The sequence below is a fragment of the Gadus morhua genome, chromosome 8 (genome assembly GCF_902167405.1).
Source record: "Gadus morhua chromosome 8, gadMor3.0, whole genome shotgun sequence".
Lineage (NCBI taxonomy): Eukaryota > Metazoa > Chordata > Actinopteri > Gadiformes > Gadidae > Gadus > Gadus morhua.
The window spans coordinates 4204979-4227785 of record NC_044055.1 but is presented as its reverse complement, the minus strand read 5'-3'; the positions used below and the strand labels follow the sequence as shown (position 1 = coordinate 4227785).

The 22807-nt window shown below is 49.0% G+C and overlaps 1 protein-coding gene across 1 annotated transcript in view; it reads left to right on the top strand.

Annotated features, from left to right (window-relative positions):
* The first annotated feature begins 8595 nt into the window (after positions 1-8595).
* Positions 8596-22807, top strand: part of kcnq3 (potassium voltage-gated channel, KQT-like subfamily, member 3) — a 64310-nt gene continuing 50098 nt past the window's right edge. The window contains exons 1-2 of the mRNA XM_030362650.1: positions 8596-8688; positions 9225-9658. Of these exons, the coding sequence (XP_030218510.1) occupies positions 9378-9658 (281 nt within the window). The 5' untranslated portion in view covers positions 8596-8688; positions 9225-9377. The remainder of the gene's footprint in view (positions 8689-9224; positions 9659-22807) is intronic.

Genomic DNA, 22807 nt, shown 5'->3' with positions numbered 1-22807 from the left:
TCTACTCTCCTGTCTTTACTCCTCTCCTCCCCTCACTCTCTTCCTTCTGCCTGCCCTCTCTGCCCTCTCTCCTGTCCCCTCTCTCTCCTCTCTCCCCTCTCCCCTGTCCTCTCTCTCTCCTCCCCTCACTCTCTTCCTACTGCCTGCCCTCTCTCTCCTCTCTCCCCTCTCCCCCCTCTCTTCCCTCCCCCCCCTCTCTTCCCTCTCCCCCCTCTCCCCCCTCTCTCTCCTCTCTCTCCTCTCTCCCCTCTCTCTCCTCTCTCCCCTATCTCCTGTCCCCTCTCTCTCCTCCCCTCCCGCTGTGTCAGTGCACTGACCCAGCAGTGTCTTCAGAAAACACTTTAGAACCAGAACATTTATATTTTTGACAGCTGCCTCTCTCTCTCTCTCTCTCTCTCTCTCTCTCTCTCTCTCTCTCTCTCTCTCTCTCTCTCTCTCTCTCTCTCTCTCTCTCTCTCTCTCTCTCTCTCTCTCTCTCTCTCTCTCTCTCTCTCTCTCTCTCTCTCTCTCTCTCACTCTCTCTCTCTCTCTCTCTCTCTCTCTCTCTCTCTCTCTCTCTCTCTCTCTCTCTCTCTCTCTCTCTCTCTCTCTCTCTCTCTCTCTCTCTCTCTCTATACATTAGGTCTCAGAGTCCTCGATGCGTTCAGGGTATGTTCAGGGGGGTGGGGTGCGTCTGGGTCGTTGGCGGGTCGATGAACCCCGGCTGCATCAGGAGCGAGAGGGGGCCCCCCCTGCTCTGGGACCCGTTTCATCTTCCAGAGTTTCTCAGCCGGTCCGTGGGTTCAAACCGACAACCTCTGATACAGTTGCAACTCGACACCTCCACGTCATGGCTGTGGATCACCGTTAAGTGCACAAGACAGACCAGCTTGTTGTGCCTGACAGACAGACAGACAAAGACACACACACACACACACACACACACACAATGCTGCAGCGTCAGGCCGGGGTCCAGTGGTTGATCCAGACGGTTTCTCATTGTTTCACACAGAAGAGATTATGAGAGAGTGTTACCGCAGCGACGGGCATCCCAGCGGCCCCCTCCCTGTCGTGGTGATTTATGGAATGGCGGCGGTGGCTCCGCGGCGCGGCTTGTCAGGACCCCCAGAAGCCCCTCCTTCCAACCTCTAAGCCGAGGAGAGGTGTGGTGTGTGTGTTTTGTTTTTTGCGTCGTATGTTTGTTGCGTTGGGTTGTACGTGTGTTCTGTGTGTTTTGTATGCGTGTTGTTTTGTCTTGTGTCGTATGTGTGTTGTATTGTGTTGTATGTTGTATCAGGTGTGGTGTGTTGTGCTGTGTTTTGCTGTTTCACACTGTGTTGTGTTGTGTGGTATTGGTATGATCTGTTAGTCTGGTGTCTCCTGGTCTCACTCACACCCAGCCGTCACCCACCCATCGATCCATTTCATTGATTGATTGATCTGGTCTCCTGAAGAGAGGAGACAGTTAGTCCACTACTCTGTACTCTGGCCAGACCCTCAGAGCTGTAGGAGAGACAGTCAGGTGACACTCTGACCAGACCCTCAGAGCTGTAGGAGAGACAGTCAGGTGACACTCTGACCAGACCCTCAGAGCTGTAGGAGAGACAGTCAGGTGACACTCTGACCAGACCCTCAGAGCTGTAGGAGAGACAGTCAGGTGACACTCTGACCAGACCCTCAGAGCTGTAGGAGAGACAGTCAGGTGACACTCTGACCAGACCCTCAGAGCTGTAGGAGAGACAGTCAGGTGACACTCTGACCAGACCCTCGGAGCTGTAGGAGAGACAGTCAGGTGACACTCTGACCAGACCCTCGGAGCTGTAGGAGAGACAGTCAGGTGACACTCTGACCAGACCCTCGGAGCTGTAGGAGAGACAGTCAGGTGACACTCTGACCAGACCCTCAGAGCTGTAGGAGAGACGGTCATCCATAACAACGAATAGCCTGCTGTCATGTGAGGCAGAGGTCAGGGGTCTTCCTGCTCCCGAATGTCGGACAGACAGACGGGCAGTGTGGGGTGGGCCGGCTGGGTCCCACATTAAAACCACCTGACCAAGCAGAATGCCAGACCTACACACAGGAGCTCAGCCCAATCAATAACCCTGTAACGGAGCTCTGGTGTGGTTGTGTGTGTGTGTGTGTGTGTGTGTGTGTGTGTGTGTGTGTGTGTGTGTGTGTGTGTGTGTGTGTGTGTGTGTGTGTGTGTGTGTGTGTGTGTGTGTGTGCGGGTGTGTGTGCGTGTGTGGACAGGCAAGTGTGTTTGAGTGACCATGTATGTGCATCAGGATGTGTGTGTTTGTGTCAAAGTCTAAGTATTTTATTCATCGTGAACGGTGGATTTCCTTGTGACACGGCAAGCGGAGCTCGCTTGCTAAGTCTTCTAAACCAAACCTGAGCTTTTTCTCACTCAGTTTGAATCTATTCTCTCGATCCTTCAGGCCCTGACAGTTCTCACAGCGTCTACCAGGGATTAAACCACATGGTCATATCCCCGCAGGTTAATCCTGATCACCGGTTCCTCCTCTAGATGAGTGTGTGGAAGCTGTGGTGTATAGGTGACATGTTATACCCCCAGGTGTGAGTGTTATAAGCCGTCACAAGCCATTTTGAAAATGTGCCTCTTCTGACATCACAAGTGGAGTATGTTCACCTGCGTATATGTACCCTGGATAGACCAGTCTACCGGCCTACCCAGGTGACCGTAGCAAACGTTGCCCACCTATCCGTCATACATTTATGTAGGCACAACCAGAAGAGTCAGAAGAGTCCGATTTTCAATAACCGCTTTTAATGGCTAATCACACTCAAACCTGGCGGTACAATACGTCCCCTTTAAACCTGTGTGTCGGCCACACAGCGCCTGCAGCCCGACTCATCCTAACATTCTCTACACCGTCCGACATTCTCATGGATTGTCTATCTGCTCTTCCAGCCAATCGGGAGCGAGCCGCCCCCCTCAGCCAATCAGCTGAGTCTGATGTCCAAACGGAGCCTTGGGGGGCTTCTGGGCACATTGATTTTTCCACGCACAACAGGTGTGCAGCCTACCCCAGCCCCGGAGTCCAATCAGACTCGGCTAGGTCAGCCTGCTTCAACCAACCATCATCCATAATCATATCCCAGGATGAAGACTGTTTACCTAGCAACCCCCCCCTCTGCCAACCAATGGTATTACTTATAGGGGGATGTCTTTACGTCCGGAGAGTGCCACAGCCCTCAGATGATTTACATGAATATTACATGAAATGATTGCCCAGTTCAACATCCAACTCTCAAAGTGAACAGGTCCTTGGCAGGTTTTGGGGAGCCTGTGCATCTCTTTATTGATACAACACACACGATGGGAGGAAGCAGAATGTGGAGGCGAGGTGTTGCGGTAATATCAATCGTAACTCTGATATACAATTATATACAAATTATATAAACCCTGTTGAAATAATTACGAGTCAATTGAAAACGAATTTCTATACATTCTCCCTGGATAGTTTGCATTTGCATTGCCACTGGAGCCATGAAGTCGGATGCTGAGGCCAATCGACTGCCTTATTTGCTGTGTAGATTCCTTTAGCCGTCTTGCAGCGTTGCAACTTAAAGTCTGGCCTGATTCCGTTTTGGGTGGTATTCTTGAACGGAGTGGTGAGCCATTTGAAGTGAATGGATTCGGTTCAGTATACAGCTGCTCGTTTGCAGACTTGTTGAGACCGGTGTTGGTAGTTTGACTCCCGCCTGGTCCTGTCTCACAGAAAGGTGATAGTGGGATGAATAAAACAGTCAGCCACATTCAGCCGATCGAGCGAACCGCCTGCACACACATTAATAATTAACCTCTGGCTGCACCGCAAAAGGCTTTTAACTTGACAGCCGCGTGATGCATGATGGGTGGTGCGTGATGTTTGATGCGTGATACGTGATGTGTGATACAGGATGATGTGTGATGCACAATGGGGGATGCGTGATGGGCGATGCGTGGTAGGTGATGGGTGATCCATGATGTGTGATACGTAATGCTGGATGCGTGATACCCCCCAACCCCAGGCCACCACATGAAACATGTCTTCTCGGGTTTGAGACGGCTGGACGCTTTATGTTGTTGATGGACAACATCTGCAATGGGCCTCTTCTGGGCCAGCCGGTCGGACCAAAGCCCCTTCCCTACTCCCTCCTCCACACGGTGGAGATCCACGGAGAGCCAAAAGCATCCATTATTCAAAGTGCCTCCAGGTGCGAAGGGGATCAGCCATTACAAGCCATTAGGACAATCTACCCATTAGTGACATCACAAATGGGAGTGTCCACAACCAGGGTTATGATGGATAGATGATGTACTGTGCAGGCGGGTCAATCCATCAGACATCCAGGGTAGCCGTCGCAGCAGGGATGTTCCTAATATGCAGTTAGATTACGGGAGCTTATTGTAACCTTTCACAGGGGATTCATGAAGTTTTCATGGATTTTGCCACAGCTCGGCTAATGGGAGACATCCATTGTGGGTGTAATCTCGACAAACAACGCCTAACGACGTTTCATAGATTTTCATGGGCCGAATCCCATTTTACTGTTGCCAGCCAACTAGGGGTTGAATAACAACAGTGATTACATCACAAGCCTCGAGTCTACAGGGAACTGCTGTATTTGACGACCTCTACTTAACAACTAGCTGCAGTCGTAACACAGATTCTATGTAATGAATGCCATGAGGCGCTGCATCTCTCAGTTCCCTAAGCACACACAATACATGGCATTGGGTGACACCCAGTGGGAATGGAACCCTCAACCCTTGCAGTGTTGATGCCTTGCTCAACCAGAGGTAGTAGAACCCCTAATCTGGACAGTGTTGATGCCTTGCTATAATATATATACTAGCATTATTAAAGGTGTTGAGGTAAGATTTGAGCGCTATAATATATATACTAGTATTATTAAAGGTGCTGTATGTAGGATTTGAGACCTATAATATATATACTAGTATTATTACAGAAGCAGTACATAAGATTTGAGAGCTAAAATATATATATATATATATATACTAGTATTATTAAATGTGTTTTAGATAAGATTTGAGCGCTATAATATATATATAAACTAGTATTATTTAAGGTGTTGTCGGTAAGAATCGAGAGCTATAATATACAGTAAAGTAGCAGTGTTAAAGGTTCAGTAGGTGCTGTCGATAATTTGTTATAAATACCCCGTCCATCACGCATCGCTAATATTGAGTGAAATACTGTGAGAATATCTGTTCTGGTCGACCTCTGACCGAGATCAATTTTAGCTTCTGACTGCACCTGGCTCATTGCTGACCCATTAGGGTCGCCGCTGATGCTAACTCTTGCTCTCAGGGGTCATCATGACCTATGACCCCTGCCCCCCCCCCCCCCTGTGACCACAGTCCTTGCCCTAACACAATTAGTTCCTGCTCCTCTGTATATTGACCCGACATCGTATCGCCACTGTTTCCTGTCTCCAGAGCGGTCAGCGTTCCAGGGTCAGGCTGTAACTTTGGTGGGCTTTGACCGGGATCAATACGTTAGCTGTAACAGTAGCGTGACTGACGGTGGGCGGGGCTCAGGTCTGGTTTCTGCTCTCGGCCTGAGAAGGGACCTGGGTGTGTGTACACACAACAGCCTTGTTGGTGAGGGAGGGTAGGCTGTAACACCCTGCCAGCGTTGAGGGATCTACTCCCTGAACGAATCACGCTCTGAAGAACGACACTCAGATTGCTAAGGAGTGGAAATTCAAACCGGTGTTTGACAGAATCCTTAGAGTTGTCCTGCCAGGTAGGCTTTCACTTTGAAGCTCATAGAATTTCTCGTATGGGAAATACAGGATATATGAGAATAAAAACAAAAACGTACAGGATGGAAAAATAAAGATATTAAATCCTAGAATCCGGGCTGTACCATTTAGCGTTGATTCGTTTAGTTGGCACTACACTGGTCGCAGTGTAGTGTAGACACTTTTCCAACCTGCATGGTTGTTTTTTTATTGTTTGGCTTGTTTGGAGACCAGCTGGTCTGAATAAATGTTGAGGCGGCTTCCTTCCAAACGGATCCTGTGTGAATCAGAGGCGATGGGGGGGGGGGGCATTGGAACGTGGATGAAGCCACACAGTGCGGCTGAGGGTGGAATGATGAAGCTTTTCTAAGAGGACCGCGGGGGGGGGTCTCCGTCCAGCCGGGAACGGGAGATAATTCTAGACGTGACGGCGGAGAATGAGAGGGGAAGTCAACTAATTGCTTTTCCAATCATCCGTTGGCCCCCGTGTCCCCCACCGGGCCGTCACATGCAGCGAATGACCATCGTCAGGGGCCAGCGGCAATCTCTTGGGGGAGATAACTCAATGCCACGCTGGTGTGTGTGTAGGGGTGTGTGTGTGTGTGTGTGTGAACATGTGTGGAGGGGTGTCTGTGTGTGTGTGTGTTTGGGGGGGGGGGGGGGGTATGTGGGGAGGGAGCAGAGTGTAAGGTGAAGTTTCGTTGGTTGTTCATTTAAAAATCCTACTCTCTATCTCTCCTGCTCTTTTTCTGCTCTTTTTTTTTTTTACATTTCAAATCACCAGCGGAAGCTTTAACGTCAACATGATTATTAATTCATACATCAGACCTCAGTACGGACACGTGAAGGCTGGTTCATGTGAAGCCTGGTATATAGGTCACCGTCCGGTCACAGTCCATACATCATGTCACATTTTAAACAAACCTGACGTGTTGGCAGAAACCATTACCAAAATACCTTTTCATTTGGATGGTTTTGACACTTGACGTGTTAGATAACCCTTTGGAGGAATTAAATAGTCATACTGTCTGTATTAGGAACCTCCCAGTGTCCACCAGTAGAAGAATGTGGCTGTACTGGGCAGCTCCCAGTGTCCAGCAGTAAAAGACTGGTCGGCTGATTCCAGTGTCCACCATACTGGTGGTAGTGGCGGCCAGCTTCCAGTTCCACCAGTAGAAGACTGTGGCTATACTTTGCAGCTCGACTCAGATGCTTGCTGGACGTCTCTACATTACTTCCTGTCTGTGAGCTTTCCTTCGTGTCAGCTGTCACACCCCTGTCCATCCCAGTCCTGTCACCGTGGTGACCAGAGTCAGGTCCCATGAGACTGACCTGAGGTCTGACCTGCTGCTGACTTCTAGGGACCCACCTCCTCACCCCGCCCCGTGTGTGTGTGTGTGTGTGTGTGTGTGTGTGTGTGTGTGTGTGTGTGTGTGTGTGTGTGTGTGTGTGTGTGTGTGTGTGTGTGTGTGTTTCAGAGAAAGAGACAGAGAATGTGTGTATGGGTGACTGTATTTGTGTGTGTGCATGTGTGTGTGTGGGGGGGACATGTGTTTGTTTCTCCGTGTGTATGCATCTGTATGTGTGTTTGTGTTGATGTGTGTGTGTGTGTGTCTCTATGTGTTTGATTGTGTTGATGTGTGCGTACGTCGATGTGTGTGTGTGTGTGTGTGTGTGTGAGAGAGAGAATGTGTGTGGGTGACTTTGTTTGTGTGTGTACATGTATTTGGGTGTTGGGGGGGAGAATGTATCTGCATCTTTGTGTTTGTGTTGATGTGTGTGTGTGTGTGCTTCAATGTGTGTCTTTATGAGTGTGTGTGGGCACTCCGACATTCTGTGTAGTGTTAAGAAGAACAGTAAATACCTGTCGACCTTTGACCTTTTGGACACTGTTATCACAGACGCTTAACTCAGAACGTCAACCCGTCTTCTTCTGACTTCAAATTAAAAGCGTGTTTTCTAGAAGGCGGACTGAATGACTTGTAATGACTACGAGGTCCATGTCATCTACCTGCGGATGAATACGAACCACCAAACTGCTTTCTATGTCGTGTTGCCTCTGAAGGTTAGGTCTCCGGGCAGGAGAGAAAGTTCACTAATGCATCAAAAAGTACAACATGAGGCCTTACTGATGTAGAAACCCCTAGAACTTATCTTGTATTGTGTAGGGGGATGTGACATACCATCATATAATGTGCGTGTGTGTGCGTGTGTGCGTGTGTGTTTGTGGGTGCGTGTTTGTTTGCATGTGTGTTTATGATTTTAATTCTTACAAAGTTGTCGGATGAGGACATGCGAGGATTGAGTTTTGTAAACATTAGCATCTTATCGGAAGAACAAAGTCTTCCTTTCCTTACGTTACCCTCGAACGCATATGTCAGTTGTCACGACATCGTTAACCTTTTCTCGCCCAGACGGTGACGCGAGTGCCGAGCGATAAGCGACTTTACGGCGCTGTCATGCCTGCAGTGTCACGTGCTTTGCCTGAAGGCATGTGTACAAACAAATGCACACATTGTTTCTGTGTGCGCGCGCTCGCGTGTGTGTGTGTGTGTGCACGCGCGTGCGTGCGTGCGTGTGTGTTTATGTGGTCCTTGTTGACCGAATAGTTGATCTATCGACCATTCGCGAGGCTCCTTGCGTCCGCTCGCACCAGTCTCCAACCCTCGCCTCGAGACGGCAGCAGCGGGGTTTTATATCGCGAGCGGTCAGGTAGAGGCAGTCGGCGGGAGCAGACGTGATTGCCTTCACACACACACACACACACACACACACACACACACACACACACACACACACACACACACACACACACACACACACACACACACACACACACACACACACACACACACACACACACACACACACACACACACACACACACACCAAGCCATGCCTCGTCGTGAGCTGTCGGCGGAGGGGAACTGAACGGTAAGCCGCTATTGTCTTTAACGGTATTTCATGACGACCACAGCCTCGCCGCTCGCGAGGGAAGAAGTTGATTGGGTGGTCTCGCGGCGTGCGAGTCTATCGCGTCTCGAGACGTGGAGTTGGCGGGCTATGTGTTGCTTCGGAGAGGCTCGTGCTGCTGAACCTCTCCTCGCCCATTTTTCTCTCGGCTCTTTGAGATCGTGCTCTTGCGCGCGCCTATCAGAAGCGCAATTAAATATTTTACATTGAGATCGCGAGCGGTAATTGAACGGCTGTCCTTCTCTCTCTCTCGCCCATCTCTCCCCCTGTGTGTGTGTGTGTCTGTGTCTCTGTCTCTCTCGTGTGTGTGTGTGTGTGTGTGTGTGTGTGTGTGTGTGTGTGTGTGTGTGTGTGTGTGTGTGTGTGTGTGTGTGTGTCGCTCTATCTCCCTCTCATCCCTCTCTCTCACCCCCTCCCTCCCTCCCTCCCTCCCACCCCCTCCCTCCCTCCCATCCTCTTCTCCTATGTGTGTGTGTGTGTGTGTGTTTTCTGTCCAGTCAGACTCGTGGAGCGCCTCCCTTCCCTCCTTTCACTCGTGGACCATCCCGCACACACACACAGCCTCAAATGACCCGCTGACGGCTCCCCGCTCGCGCGCGCCCGGACCATGGCATGCGGCTCCCCTCGCGCCTCCTCCACACGTGCTGATCATGGGGCTCCGCTCCAGGAACGTCGCCAATGGGTCCGAGGACAAGAGGTCCGACCTGGACCCCCACGCGGCGGACGGCACCCTGCTGCTCGTGTCCGCGGCGTCGGGTCGCGAGGACTTCAAGAGGGGCGCGGGCCAGGGCATCGGGCTGCTGGCCAAGACCCCGCTGGGCTACACGCGCCCCGTCAAGAGGAATAACGTCCGCCTGAGGAAGATCCAGAACCTGATCTACGACGTGCTGGAGAGACCGCGGGGCTGGGCGCTGCTGTACCACGCGTTCGTGTGAGTAGTGCCGCCTCGCGCTGCTTACTTTCAGCACTGTTTTAGTCGGTGTCTGAGACCATGTGTGTGTGTGTGTGTGTGTGTGTGTGTGTGTGTGTGTGTGTGTGTGTGTGTGTGTGTGTGTGTGTGTGTGTGTGTGTGTGTGTGTGTGTGTGTGTGTGTGTGTGTGTGTGTGTGTGTGTGTGTGTGTGTGTGTGTGTGTGTGTGTGTGTACATTTCCCGAAGTTTGTCGGAGTGTTTTGGAGCTCTTAACTTTCCTCCCGCGGTGCGTTGTGGTCCTCGCCGGTTCCCCGGGCTGGTGGGTGTTTTTGAGGGAGCGTGAACGCCAAACAACCCGCAGTCTGACGTACGGGAAATACAGTCAGTTGTTTACATCGTCAAAGCTTATCAAAAACATGAAGAGATGAGCTGCTCATCGATCAAAAAGCTGCTCTGTGTGGGTGTGTGTGTGTGTGTGTGTGTGTGTGTGTGTGTGTGTGTGTGTGTGTGTGTGTGCGCGCGCGTGCGTGCGTGCGTGCGTGCGTGCGTGCGTGTGTGTGTGTGTGTGTGTGTGTGTTTTCTTTGGGAAGGAAACACAGAAGAGTTCAGACCATGGATGACTTTTTACTTTATTTACCTTAATTTGATATATTTTATATTGAAGTGACTTTGACAGCTGTGTGTATGTTTGTGTCTGTGTGTGTGTGTGTGTGTGTGTGTGTGTGTATGTGCGTGCATGTTTCTGTGTGCGTGTGCGTGTGTGCCTCTGTCTGCGTGTGTGTGTGTTGTGTGTGGGTTGTTACCGGTAATTGCACAGGAGTGTAGATGAGGAGATGTGAGGATGAATAAGGAGACGGGGAGACGAGGTTAGGATACATTAGAAGTGGAAAGACAAGGAAAGGTCGGGAAAAGTGTTGATCTGAGGAGATGCAGAGGAGAAGGGGAGAGGAGGTGAGGAGAATAGGAGAGAGAAGGAGAAGAGGATGAGGAAGAGAGAGAAGGAGAAGAGGAAGAGGAGAGAGGAGGGAGGAGGAGGAGGTGAGAAGGAGGAAGAGGAGGAGGAGTAGAAGGAGAGGAGGAGGAAGGAGAGGAAGTGAAGGAGGAGGTAGTTTGGGTGATGGATTAAGTGCCGATGTGTCGAGGGGACGGACAGAGTGGAAGGATGTAGGAAGGTAAAACGGAACGGGTGGCTCAAAGATGACGAGAGGGGGAGAAAGGTAAAGAGAGGGGGGAGGGTAGGAGAGACAGAGGGGGGATAATTGTAGAGAGAGAGAGATGGGGGTGAAAGGTCGAGAAAAAAAGGGAGACAGGGAGAGAGCGAGAGAGATCAAGGTAGAGAGACAGAGGTACGTGGATAGAGAGGAGAAGATGGAGATGGTGACGGAGGGAGGAAGTTGAGATTCTCGCTCTCCCTCTTACTCTCTCTACCTCTCAATATCTCTCTCATTCCCTCCCTCTCTTTTCTTCTCTAGCCCTCCCTCTTTCTCCCTCTCCTCCCTTTCCTCCCTGGAGAATGTTTGTGTAGTGCTCCCTTCCTCAGTCCCTCACCCCCTCTTACTCTCTCTCTCCCTCCCTCCCTCCCTCCCTCCCTCCCTCCCTCCCTCCCTCCCTCCCTCCCTCACTCACTCCCTCACTCACTCCCATGTCTCTCCCCTCAACAAGAACCCTTGCTTAGAGTGCCCTTAGCTAAGGGATGATTTTAAAGGAAAAACAGCCTTGCTCCCTTAAGTAAGGATAGTTGCTCCCTTTTAGTACCTGTCCCTCCCTCCCTCCCCCTGTCCCTCCCTCCCTCCCCCTCTCCCTCCCTCCCTCCCCCTGTCCCTCCCTCCCTCCCCCTGTCCCTCCCTCCCTCCCCCTGTCCCTCCCTCCCTCCCCCTGTCCCTCCCTCCCTCCCCCTGTCCCTCCCTCTGACTCTCCCTTCCTTCCCCCTCTGGCTCCCCTCTCCCTCCCTCCCCCTGTCCCTCCCTCCCTCCCCCTGTCCCTCCCTCCCCCCCCCTGTCCCTCCCTCTGACTCTCCCTTCCTCCCTCCCTCTTTCTACTTCAAATCCCCTCCCCTGTCTCCTCCTCAATCCCTCAATCCCCCCCTCCCACTCCTCTCCCTCCGTCCCTCCCTCCCCCTCCCCTTCCCTCCCTCCCTCCCGCCCTATCTCCCCCTCCTCTCTCTCTCTCTCTCTCTCCCTCCCTCCCTCCCTCTGCTCTCTACAATATTGATGTACATTTACCGGAACGCACCGGCAGGCTGTAAAAACTTATGCAAGACAATAAGAGCCCGGACAGAAGCCGCTACCAATAAGAGAGCTGTGTTGAAGCCAGGGCTGATTGGAGGCAGTTGACCAACAGCGGACATGATTGAAAGGGTTGAACAAGCAGGAACGGGAGCTGTCCAGGGTGCTGAACAGCCAAAAGAAGCCAGTAGCAGCAAGGTCCTTTCAGATCGAGTACATGAGCTGTCCATGGTGCTGAACAGCCAGTATGAGCGAGAACAGGAGCCCCCCCCACACACACACCTCTTACGCAGTTATTGTCTGTTGTACATCCTGGCACTTAAAAAATAATAGTATTAGCATTGTGTAGCCCCTTATCCTAGCTATCTCTGTTGTATAAGAGGAATGGGTTAACCTAGCGATTGTCAATGCTTGGCACTAAGTTCTATGAACATTCTTGCTGTACCGACAGCGCTATATTGTTGTTTTTTTCTTCTGACATATGTACTTATTGTAAGTCGCTTCGGATAAAAGCGTCTTTTAAATGCCCTAAATGTAATTATGTAAATGTAGCTGCCAGGACCAATAGCAGCTGTCCAGGTTGCTGAACAGTCAATAGGAACCAGTAGGGCCCTAGGGGGCGGGTCCACCAGCGCTCGTCTGGGAGCTCCAGTTGTCTGCCCAGCCAGGGGACGCGTCGGGTTTCAGCCCCAGCAGTCAGCTCCACTCTACCACATGTGTGTTCCTCCACGTCCCTGTGACCAGGGCCCGGACGGCCCAGAGGATGGAGGAAAGGTTCCGGGTTTGAGCCCCAGTATCCACGGTCTACCCTCGAAGCGTCCTTTGAGTGAGGACCCCTCATCTTTTGAATCGCGTGCATGAGACATCCATTCCCTTTGGATGTCTGTGTATAAAACCCTCAGCTAAATGACTAAACCAGTAAAAAGAGAGAGATATCATTCAGAAACAAGCTCCAGATGTTGGCACTGAAGGATATCAGTTTACAACGCACAACCTTGAGGCATTAAGGTGGTATGTTTACTTATATCTATCTTCCCTCGCGCCCTTCTAATTAAATGTAGCTCACGTCAACAACATCTGATTAGTGGCTCATTACGGAGATTAAACACAGCGTTTAGTTTGGACTCTGCGCAGTACAGCATGCAAGATATACAGCGAATACTGTAGTAGTACAGTAGTTCAAACTCTGTGCTGCTGACAGTCACTATTTGGATCTGTAAAAAAAAAAAATCAACTCTGTGCATAATGAGCTAAGCTCAGCAGAATACGAGCTAAAACAAACGGATGTCGTGATGTCAGGCGAAGTCGCAATCGGGAAGTCGTTGTTACGAGACACCGAAGCCGGGTATTAGCAAGAATCTGACGATCCATTAGAAGTAACATTATACTACACCTATGCTGTGCTGCACCTGTTGCGCGCTACGCTATGCTATAGTACAATACAGCTACGCCCTGCTACGTTACGCTACGCCTACTCCATGTCAAAGCTGTGCTTCACACACCGAAGCTGTGCTAAGCTACAACCATACTACGCTAAGCTACACTAAACAACACTACAATACACCTTTGCTATGCTATGATAAGCTACCGCTTTGCTATGCTATGTCTTGATACGGTGTGCCACAGTTGTACAATTCTGTACAACACCCATGCTATGCTAAGCTACCGCTTTGCTATGCTATCGCTTGATACGGTGTGCTACAGCTGTACAATGCTACACAACACCTAGGCTATGCTATGCTATGCTATGCTACGCTACGCTACACCAAACCACACTAAACCCATCTCTTGCTGCGTGACAGCCTCTCAATACGGTCCTACACTATACAGCTAAAGCTACGGTGCTATCACATCCTACAGGGGAACCTTAAGCTAAGCTTGTAGTTTATCTTGAACCAGCGGCTCTCAAAGTGTCTCTGTTAAACTTGAGAACAAGCAGATGTGGTCTGAGCAAGGGGCTGGGGGAGCCGCATGCATCATCATCATTACATGCTAGGAGCACTCGTTAGTAATTAGCAACTCTAAGTATCTTTCCATGGGGCATTTAGTCCGGCGCAGTGACAAACGCACAGCATTGAACTGTAAGCAGTTAGCTCACAGCTCAGTGACCACCGCGGTAAAACCCTTACTGTAGCTGAACTAAAGCTTTGTGCTTCTGTCTCTCAGACATAACTGGAGCGCCTGGCTTAAATGACTTCAGTTTCCAGAGTACTTAATCTTGTGCAAGCCTTTCATTATTCTCGTTAGGTGCAGGGCACTAATTCATTTATGTACGGATACTTTTGTCACAAGATTATTTGTACAATGTTGAACTTATCTGGATACGTGTATACGGTGATTTTCATAAATTCAGGGACGGGTCATTAAGGAGCATGTATAGGGGTTAGACAGTACAGAGACAGGTCATTAAGGAGCAGGTAGGGGTTAGACAGTCCAGAGACAGGTCATTAAGGAGCAGGTAGGGGTTAGACAGTACAGAGACAGGTCATTAAGGAGCAGGTAGGGGTTAGACAGTACAGAGACAGGTCATTAAGGAGCAGGTAGGGGTTAGACAGTCCAGAGACAGGTCATTAAGGAGCAGGTAGGGGCTAGGAGTCGAACCCCTAAACCTCTAGACTATCCCCCCTTGGTCCTAATTTTCCCTCCTCTTTCGATCAGAAACACGCAGCAAGCGTTCTGCGTGCCCTCTGATCTTGGCGTCCTGGGTCGTTGTGTACAACCAGGAACGTTCTGTTGGGTCGGACACACTGGGTGACGCACACATAGTATTTACAAACACAGTCTGTTGTTGTGCTGTACGTTTGTATCCACGTCCTACAGCTGTGTGTTGTTGTTGTTGTTGTTTTGGTGTACAGTCGTCCTACAGCCATCTAACACCAGGCGTTTGTTGTTTCTTCAGCAGTGATTGAAGGCTTTGGTCGTTCTCAGTCCCACCTGCCAGTCGCTTTGGGTTTTGGTGTTTTCGCGGCTCACCCTCTGGAGTCACAGAGTCACATTTCATATCAAAACGGATCAATGGTATGGTTTCTGTTTTTACTGCCTTGCTCTTGTGTAATAATAATAATAATAATTGCTCAGTTTTTTATAGCGCTTTTCTAAGTACTCAAAGACGCTTTACAAATAAGAAAGGAATACATACAAACAGTACAGACAATCAAACAAAAGGGAAAATAAATAAATAAACAACACCACAACAATAGGCAACACATTAAGAGAGCGGGAGAGGGTCGAGGATGACGGAGAATGATTTGTCAAATGTTGTAGGTGGTCCTGAAGAGATAGGTTTTAAGTTGACTTTTGAATGAAGTGTTTTTGAATGGCCAGAGGGAGTTTTGGATGGCCCGAGGGAGGGAGTTCCAGAGGGTAGGGGAGGCGATGGCGAAGGCTCTGTCTGTGTACAACCTCATACCTTGTTACTTCAAAACGTTGACATTGTTGAGCGTTGATACACAACTATGTCCTCAACTAAGTTACTTTAGTCCTAGCAGAACTAACAGTGTGCCGATCACCGGTGCTCAGAGGTTTTGCGAGGTGGCTTAGCGTGTGGTAGCGTATGGTAGAGATGCTACCATGATAAGGAACCTTTTTGGGTTAGCGCTGACATCAGAGGGTCATGACCGTCTAGGGAGACTAGAGCTTCAGTAAACCCAGCATATGTTAGCCTTTTAGCTCATGTGGTGGATGATTGAGAACTAGCTGTATAAAATAAACACAGAGCATCTTCCTACAACCAATTAAGCTAATTCGTACGGAAGAACCGGGGGCTCTTGCTAATCTCCAAACGAGAGTCCCTGGCCTATCGCGGGTTGAGTTCCCAGTCTGGGAACAGATTGGTCAGGGTTTAGGGTGCTAGCCGAGTGTCAAACAAGCTGTTGATGACACTCGGGGAGCACTTTGGACGGGAGAGCGAGCTAGCAGCCTGGAGCTGCTAGCATGTGTTGCCTTCCTAGCACCAGCTAGCTCTGTGCTTCTGAACATCAGAAATGCTAAATTCCGTGGAACAGGGGTCATGGAATTGTACAGAGTTACAAAATAGGTACACTTTTTACATTTAAGTCATAATAAAATAACAAAAGAAAGGTAAAGTACAGATTCTATCCACACAATTATCGACCTCACATCCACCCATTGGCCCCAAGTCAGGCAGAACCGGGAACTGTTTGAGTCAGTTGTACGGCCGGGCTCATCCCCTCTCCGTCGGTAATCAAGCTCCATCACACATTTATCAATGCTGCGGCCTGCTGCCAGGGCCTGGGGTTAGCTTAGAGAGCCTGCTGGTTGATGAAGCGGATGGATGATGTTGTGGGTCGTGTAGACCCGGGCTGTGTACCGTCATTTTTACTAAAGTCATTTTCAGCTGTTACCTAGGACCTTGTTTATTATTTCTGCTATTGATGCTATTTCTGTTTTTGTATGTTTTTGAATGTTCGTTTCAACTTTTATTCAAACAAGCACGTTACATTTACCAAAGTGAGTCGGACAAGATGACAGTTACATATTTGATGTTGTTTAGTAATACATATCACACACTGTAAGACACACACACACACACGCATACGCACGTACACACACACACACACACACACACACACACACACACACACACACACACACACACACACACACACACACACGCACAAACCTACACAACTACACACCTACACACACACACACACACCACGGCGCCTCGCCAGATGCTTGTATTCAGCATTTATCAGGGCCGAAGGAACACTGAAATCACACTCACACTGGCTGGGCGCCAAGATGGTCGCCCGCCAGCATAACCCCCGCGTTGTGATGTCCACCACCTCTGAAGAGTTAAGACAGAAAAATTAACTACCGAATTACACTGCTAATAGCGATACAGTAGATAGTACATCAAAATGACCATAGACACACACACATGCACCCACACATACACACACACTCTGACCCTGGTGAGGATGAGTGTGTGGTCTTAACGAGCGGTTGTCAGAAAGCACTAAGTCCTCTGAAAGAATGGGTTTTATTATGGGATGTACGGGGGCATGCGGAGAACCTGGGTTTTTGGCGTATTTAATTCTCTGACATCCTGTGTGTTTGTCTGTGTGTGTGTGGGTGTGTGTGTGTGTTTGGTGGGTGGAGAGTGATAATGTGTGTGTGTGTTTGTGTGTGTCTGTGTAGGCTAGTACACGAGGGAGAAAGGGTTTGTGGGTACTTTACAGCGAGACCATGACTCTGTTTAAATGTGTGTGTGTGTGTGTGTGTGTGTGTGTGTGTGTGTGTGTGTGTGTGTTTGTGTCTGTGTGATTTTAAAGTCCCTTGTCTTGGTAGTTCAAGGGGGTTGTAATGCTAAGGTAACGTCTGACACCGTCTCCGCGGTAACCTCAGGGTTAGTTGCCATGGCAACCCCTCCCGAGTAAGCACACCGAGGGGCCTTGTTAGCGGCCTCCTCTGAACGATGACGTCGCCGGTTTGAGGCGATCTCTGGTAATAAAGTCGCTTTCCTCCACCTTACGGACCCCCTGTGTGAGTGTTGTGATAAATTAGCAGGAATAAAGTCAGGTCGTTTAAGAAGTTGCGTCCCTTCTCCTGCTCACTAAATCAACTTTAATACCCAGTTATCCCTTGTTTTATCGCCGATTAACAAAGGACATTTGTGCTTGTTGTCATAGTTGGCTAATAAACAATAAATGCGGTGGAATTTGGTTGAAGAGTAAAGAAAAAGAAAAGTGCAAAGAAAAGGGAATCTCGTATCGGCATTTACGATGCGAGGTCCCAAAACAGAGAAAAGTTGTGACTTTGCTGATCGACCTTTGCTTGCTCTTAGCGATGGCGGTACCAGACGTCCAGCTGAGGTAGTTGAGCGGAGGGATCGAGCTGGGGTGTGTGGCTTTAACAACGCTTGGAGGTAGGCGGGGGCAGTTCCATCGACTGACTTGTATGCCAGTACCATCATCTTCAACGACCTTCCGGATCAGCTCATTGAACCTTCTCCGTGAAGGCATTCATCCCGCTTTCAATAAGTAACATGACACCTACACACACTCCATACACACATACAAACCCTCATGCATGCACACCAGATCCACAGGCATACCACACATTGAAACACACATGCACACGCACACATACATGTACAGTATGTATTCACATACATACATGAATACATACAGGCATCAATACATACATGCATGCATGCATATATACATACAAAAATACATACATACATACATACATACATACATACATACATACATACATACATACATACATACATACATACATACATACATACATACATACATACATACATATACTCACTTTTGATCCCATGTGCACAGCTACAATTTATAGACAAAAGAAAAATTCAGATTTAGCGCTCTGGGTGAAAGATGCATGAAAGTATCTCTGACCACTAGGGGGCAGAAAGAAATGATTGCACTCCAATGGATCACTCTCCGCAACGTTCCCTGTAAGCTTCAGTTCCAGGCCAGTTGTCGTCCTTATAATGAAACCTGTGTGTAGACATTCCCGGTGAGCTCGGCAAATACCGTCAAGCAAGGAACTCACACCCGTTCCCCAACATAAGTGGCATGTCGCGCCTGCACACTCCCAAAACCCCCCCAACCCCCCAACCTCCACAACCCCACCAATCCTCACAATCCTCACAACCCCCACAAACCCCCCCACAATCCCCACAACCCCCCAACCCCACATTCCTCACAACCCTCACAACCCCCACAACGGCCACTCCACCCCCCACCCCCCCCCCCCCCACCAGGCAACGAAGCGTTGTCGTGGCAACAGGCGTTTGCTGGCTTCGAGGGGGATGCTCAGCTTCCCTGCTCTGAGTTAATGGTCCGGGGTGGTTCCCTTGACGGCAGGAAGCAACTGGGGCTCTCCAGACTCCCTGGGGGGAGGGGGCGGGGTCACATAGGGGCGGGGGATCTTCAGTGTCTCTGCCCCCACCTCCTGGTGGTGTTGATTGACCAACCGCACCGGAGTCTGGGGTCAAATGTCATTGAGGGCATTGAGCAGACGCTTTTATACAAAGCAACTTACAATAAGTACATTTGTTAAAAGAAGGTGAAACAACAATGTATATATATATATATATATATATATATATATATATATATCGCTGTAAGAACAGTAAGGATGTTCTTCGAACCAAGGGCCAAGCACCAACAATCACTAGGTTAACCCATTCCCCGTACACAAAAAAGAGAGATTGGATAAGATGCTACACAATGCTCAGTACCATTATTAGGTTCACGGACGTACAACATACAATAAGTGTTGGGGTAAGAGGGGTGGCTATACAGAGTCTAGGTGAACTTTGAACAAGTGAGTTTAGTCTTTTGCAGAAGATGGTTCACTCAGAATCAGTGCTAGGAATTGATTTTGATCATCATATCAGTGACGGATGTTTTGGTGAAGCCAGGACCGACGGATACGATGGTGTGAAGCCCAGAACGGCGCGGTCCTCTACAGACATCTCAGTTCCCTTTGAGTGGTTTGGATAACGGTGGGTAGCGGTATCCAGCTAGAAGAAGGGTATCACAGAGGAAAGAAAAGTCATTTGTGGAGTCAGCACCACAAGAGAAAGACGAGCAGTTCAGCCTGACCAACACAACACGCTGTGTCTTATGATAGGGTTAGGTGTAAGCATGTAAACAAAACTCAAACACACACACACATACACATGCACACGCTCACAAACACACACACACACACACACACACACTCACACACTCACACACACACACACACACACACACACACACACACACACACACACACTCTAACAGACACACACATAGTCCTGCGCTAAGCAGAACAAAAGCGTCTCCGCCTTTGCTGGAGAGTTAATTTGAAATCTGGGAATACGCATATGCACCAACACACGAACACAGCCACACAATCAAACACACACACAATCACACACTCGGCATTCTCCAACACTGTTCAGTGTCACTGCCGGAGAGTTAATTTGATATCTTGGAACACTCGCACACATCAAACACGCCATGATGTACCATACACACACACACACACACACACAAGCACACAAGCACACACACACTCACTCACTCACTCACTCACTCACTCACTCACTCACTCACTCACTCACTCACTCACTCTCACACACACACACACACACACACACACACACACACACACACACACACACACACACACACACACACACACACACACACACACACACACACACACACACACACACACACACACACACACACACACATGCTGTGATCGATATGAAGGGTGGGGGATGTGCCCCCTGAGGAGGATGCTCTTACCGGGAGCAGAAGGAGATCTGATCTGTTTAACCCCCCCCCCCCTCCCCCACAATGCCTTGCTCCTGTGCTGATACAGCAGGTATTACTCCGTGTAGCTGCTCTGCCTGTTTTGGTGTGTGGATTGTGTGTCTGTGTGGATGCTCCAAATGAGCGCTACTGTCGAGAGCGAGGGCGGGACTATCAGTTACATTTGTTTAGAGGAGAGCGAGGGCGGGACTTTCAGTTACATTTGTTTAGAGGAGAGCGAGGGCGGGATTTCCAGTTACATTTGTTTAGAGGAGAGCGAGGGCGGGATTTCCAGTTACATTTGTTTAGAGGAGAGCGAGGGCGGGATTTCATGTTACATTTGTTTAGAGGAGAGCTAGGGCGGGACTTTCAGTTATATTTGTTTAGAGGAGAGCTCGGGCGGGACTTTCAGTTACATTTGTTTAGAGGAGAGCGAGGGCGGGACTTTCAGTTACATTTGTTTAGAAGAGAGCTAGGGCGGGACTTTCAGTTACATTTGTTTAGAGGAGCTGAGATGGAGGAAGGGACTTTTTCCACTTTCTTACCTGTGTTACTGGGCTACTGATTTCCAGGTTAAGACCTTAAGCGGTCTACCTGTAGGTCACCATTACACCCAAACAGTATTCATCAACAAACAATTTAGTCATGTAGCGTTTAGCCTTTTGGATTGTAACCTTTATTTATTCTTGTTTACAGCGACAGGCTGCCAACTCCCCCGTTAGCATGATTTTCGGTCGCAGCCAGACCATCTAGATAATCTGCACAAACAACACAGACCTATTTACATCTCTTCCATAGGGAACCAGGTACAACGATGGTGGATTTATGCTGTCTGGCATTCAAACTCTCCTTGTAGTCCAATAAATGTCAGGGTGCTCTTGTCTGGCTGTTCTTATGAGGTGCCTTCCTCGGCTGTTGTATCGACGTTACAAAAAGGTCCACAGTTACTCTTCTGTTTGTCAGTCAATAGTCAGGAACAACATTTCCAGAACACAGCTGTAGAAAATAAAAAAGCAAGTAAGATAGAGACAGCGTTTGAATGATCAATGTGAATTGATGTTGTTAGCGTGATGAGACATATAAGAACTAGCCTCCCATTGGTGAGACCACTTGCTAAGACATGTTATGCACTGTTCGTCCAAGATAGCACCTCCTAGAATATGCTAAGTCTTGATGTTAGGACATGCTAAGTTTTGCTAAGCCCTTGCTTGGACTGGCTAACATGTCTTTAATGCTAAGAAGCGCTAGGACCTGCTGAGTCGTGCTAGGTCTGGCTAGCATGTCTTTAATGCTAAGAAGCGCTAGGACCTAGTGAGTCGTGCTAGCTCTGGCTAACACGTCTCTAATGCTAAGAAGCGCTAGGACATGCTGAGTCGTGATGGGTCTGGCTAACACGTCTTTAATGCTATGAAGCACTAGGACCTACTGAGTCGTGCTAGGTCTGGCTAACACGTCTTTAATGCTAAGAAGCGCTATGACCTACTCAGTCGTGCTAGGTCTGGCTAACACGTCTTGGGTAACGCTAAGAGGCTGCTATGAATCATCGTTTCACTCCCGCTCGTTATAAATGGCTGCCAGCAGCGAGGCGGGGAGAGGATCAGTAAAACACGTCACATGGTCGCGCCTGACGTGACCTCCTCCCCGCCATAACTCTCAGACATGAGTCACCGTGTGTGTGTGTGTGTGTGTGTGTGTGTGTGTGTGTGTGTGTGTGTGTGTGTGTGAGTGTGTGTGTGTGTGTGTGTGTGTGTGTGTGTGTGTGTGTGTGTGTGTGTCTGTGTCTGTGTCTGTGTCTGTGTGTGTGTGTGTGTGTGTGTGTGTGTGTGTGTGTGTGTGTGTGTGTGTGTGTTTGTGTTTGTGTGCAGTAACTCACAGCTTTGACGTGAAGGCATTGAGGTGCAGGTGTATCAGATTTGAAGCCACCGACCAGCTGAGGAACTTCGGCAGCAATTCTTCCTATGTTATTGCTCTGCTAATATCATATTTAATATATCTTTGTATGATAATATTGTATCTATATTATATTGTGGGTAGAAGTTGGACTGTGCAGAGACAGGTTATTAAAGAGCAGTTATATCGTTCTGTTCTTGTTCTATCGTTCTGTTCTTGTTCTAATGTTCTGTTCTTGTTCTATCGTTCTGTTCCTTTTCAATCGTTCTGTTCTTGTTCTAATGTTCTGTTCTTGTTCTATCATTCTGTTCCTGTTCAATCGTTCTGTTCTTGTTCTAATGTTCTGTTCTTGTTCTATCGTTATGTTCCTGTTCCATCGTTCTGTTCCCGTTCTATCGTTCTGTTCGTGGAACGGAAACTATTCTCTGGTTCTATTCTCGTTCTACGGTTCTGTTCTTGTTCTATGGTTCGGTTCCTGTTCAATCGTTCTGTTTCTGTTCTCTCTCTGCTCCCCTATGGTTCCTGGTCTTCCTCTTGTCTCCCAGTGGACACCATCGTCTCTGCATCAGTAACGTCACACAGACTTCATTAACCAGTTGTCATTTCCCAGTGAAACTTGCTAATTCAATTTGGATCGGAGCCAGGGCCGTCGCCGTGGTAACAAGCGCCGGGGAGTGCATTGCTCAAGGGCCCCTTCATTCTGTCGGGTTGGGGGGTTTCTTCTACTGGTGGATGCTGGGAGC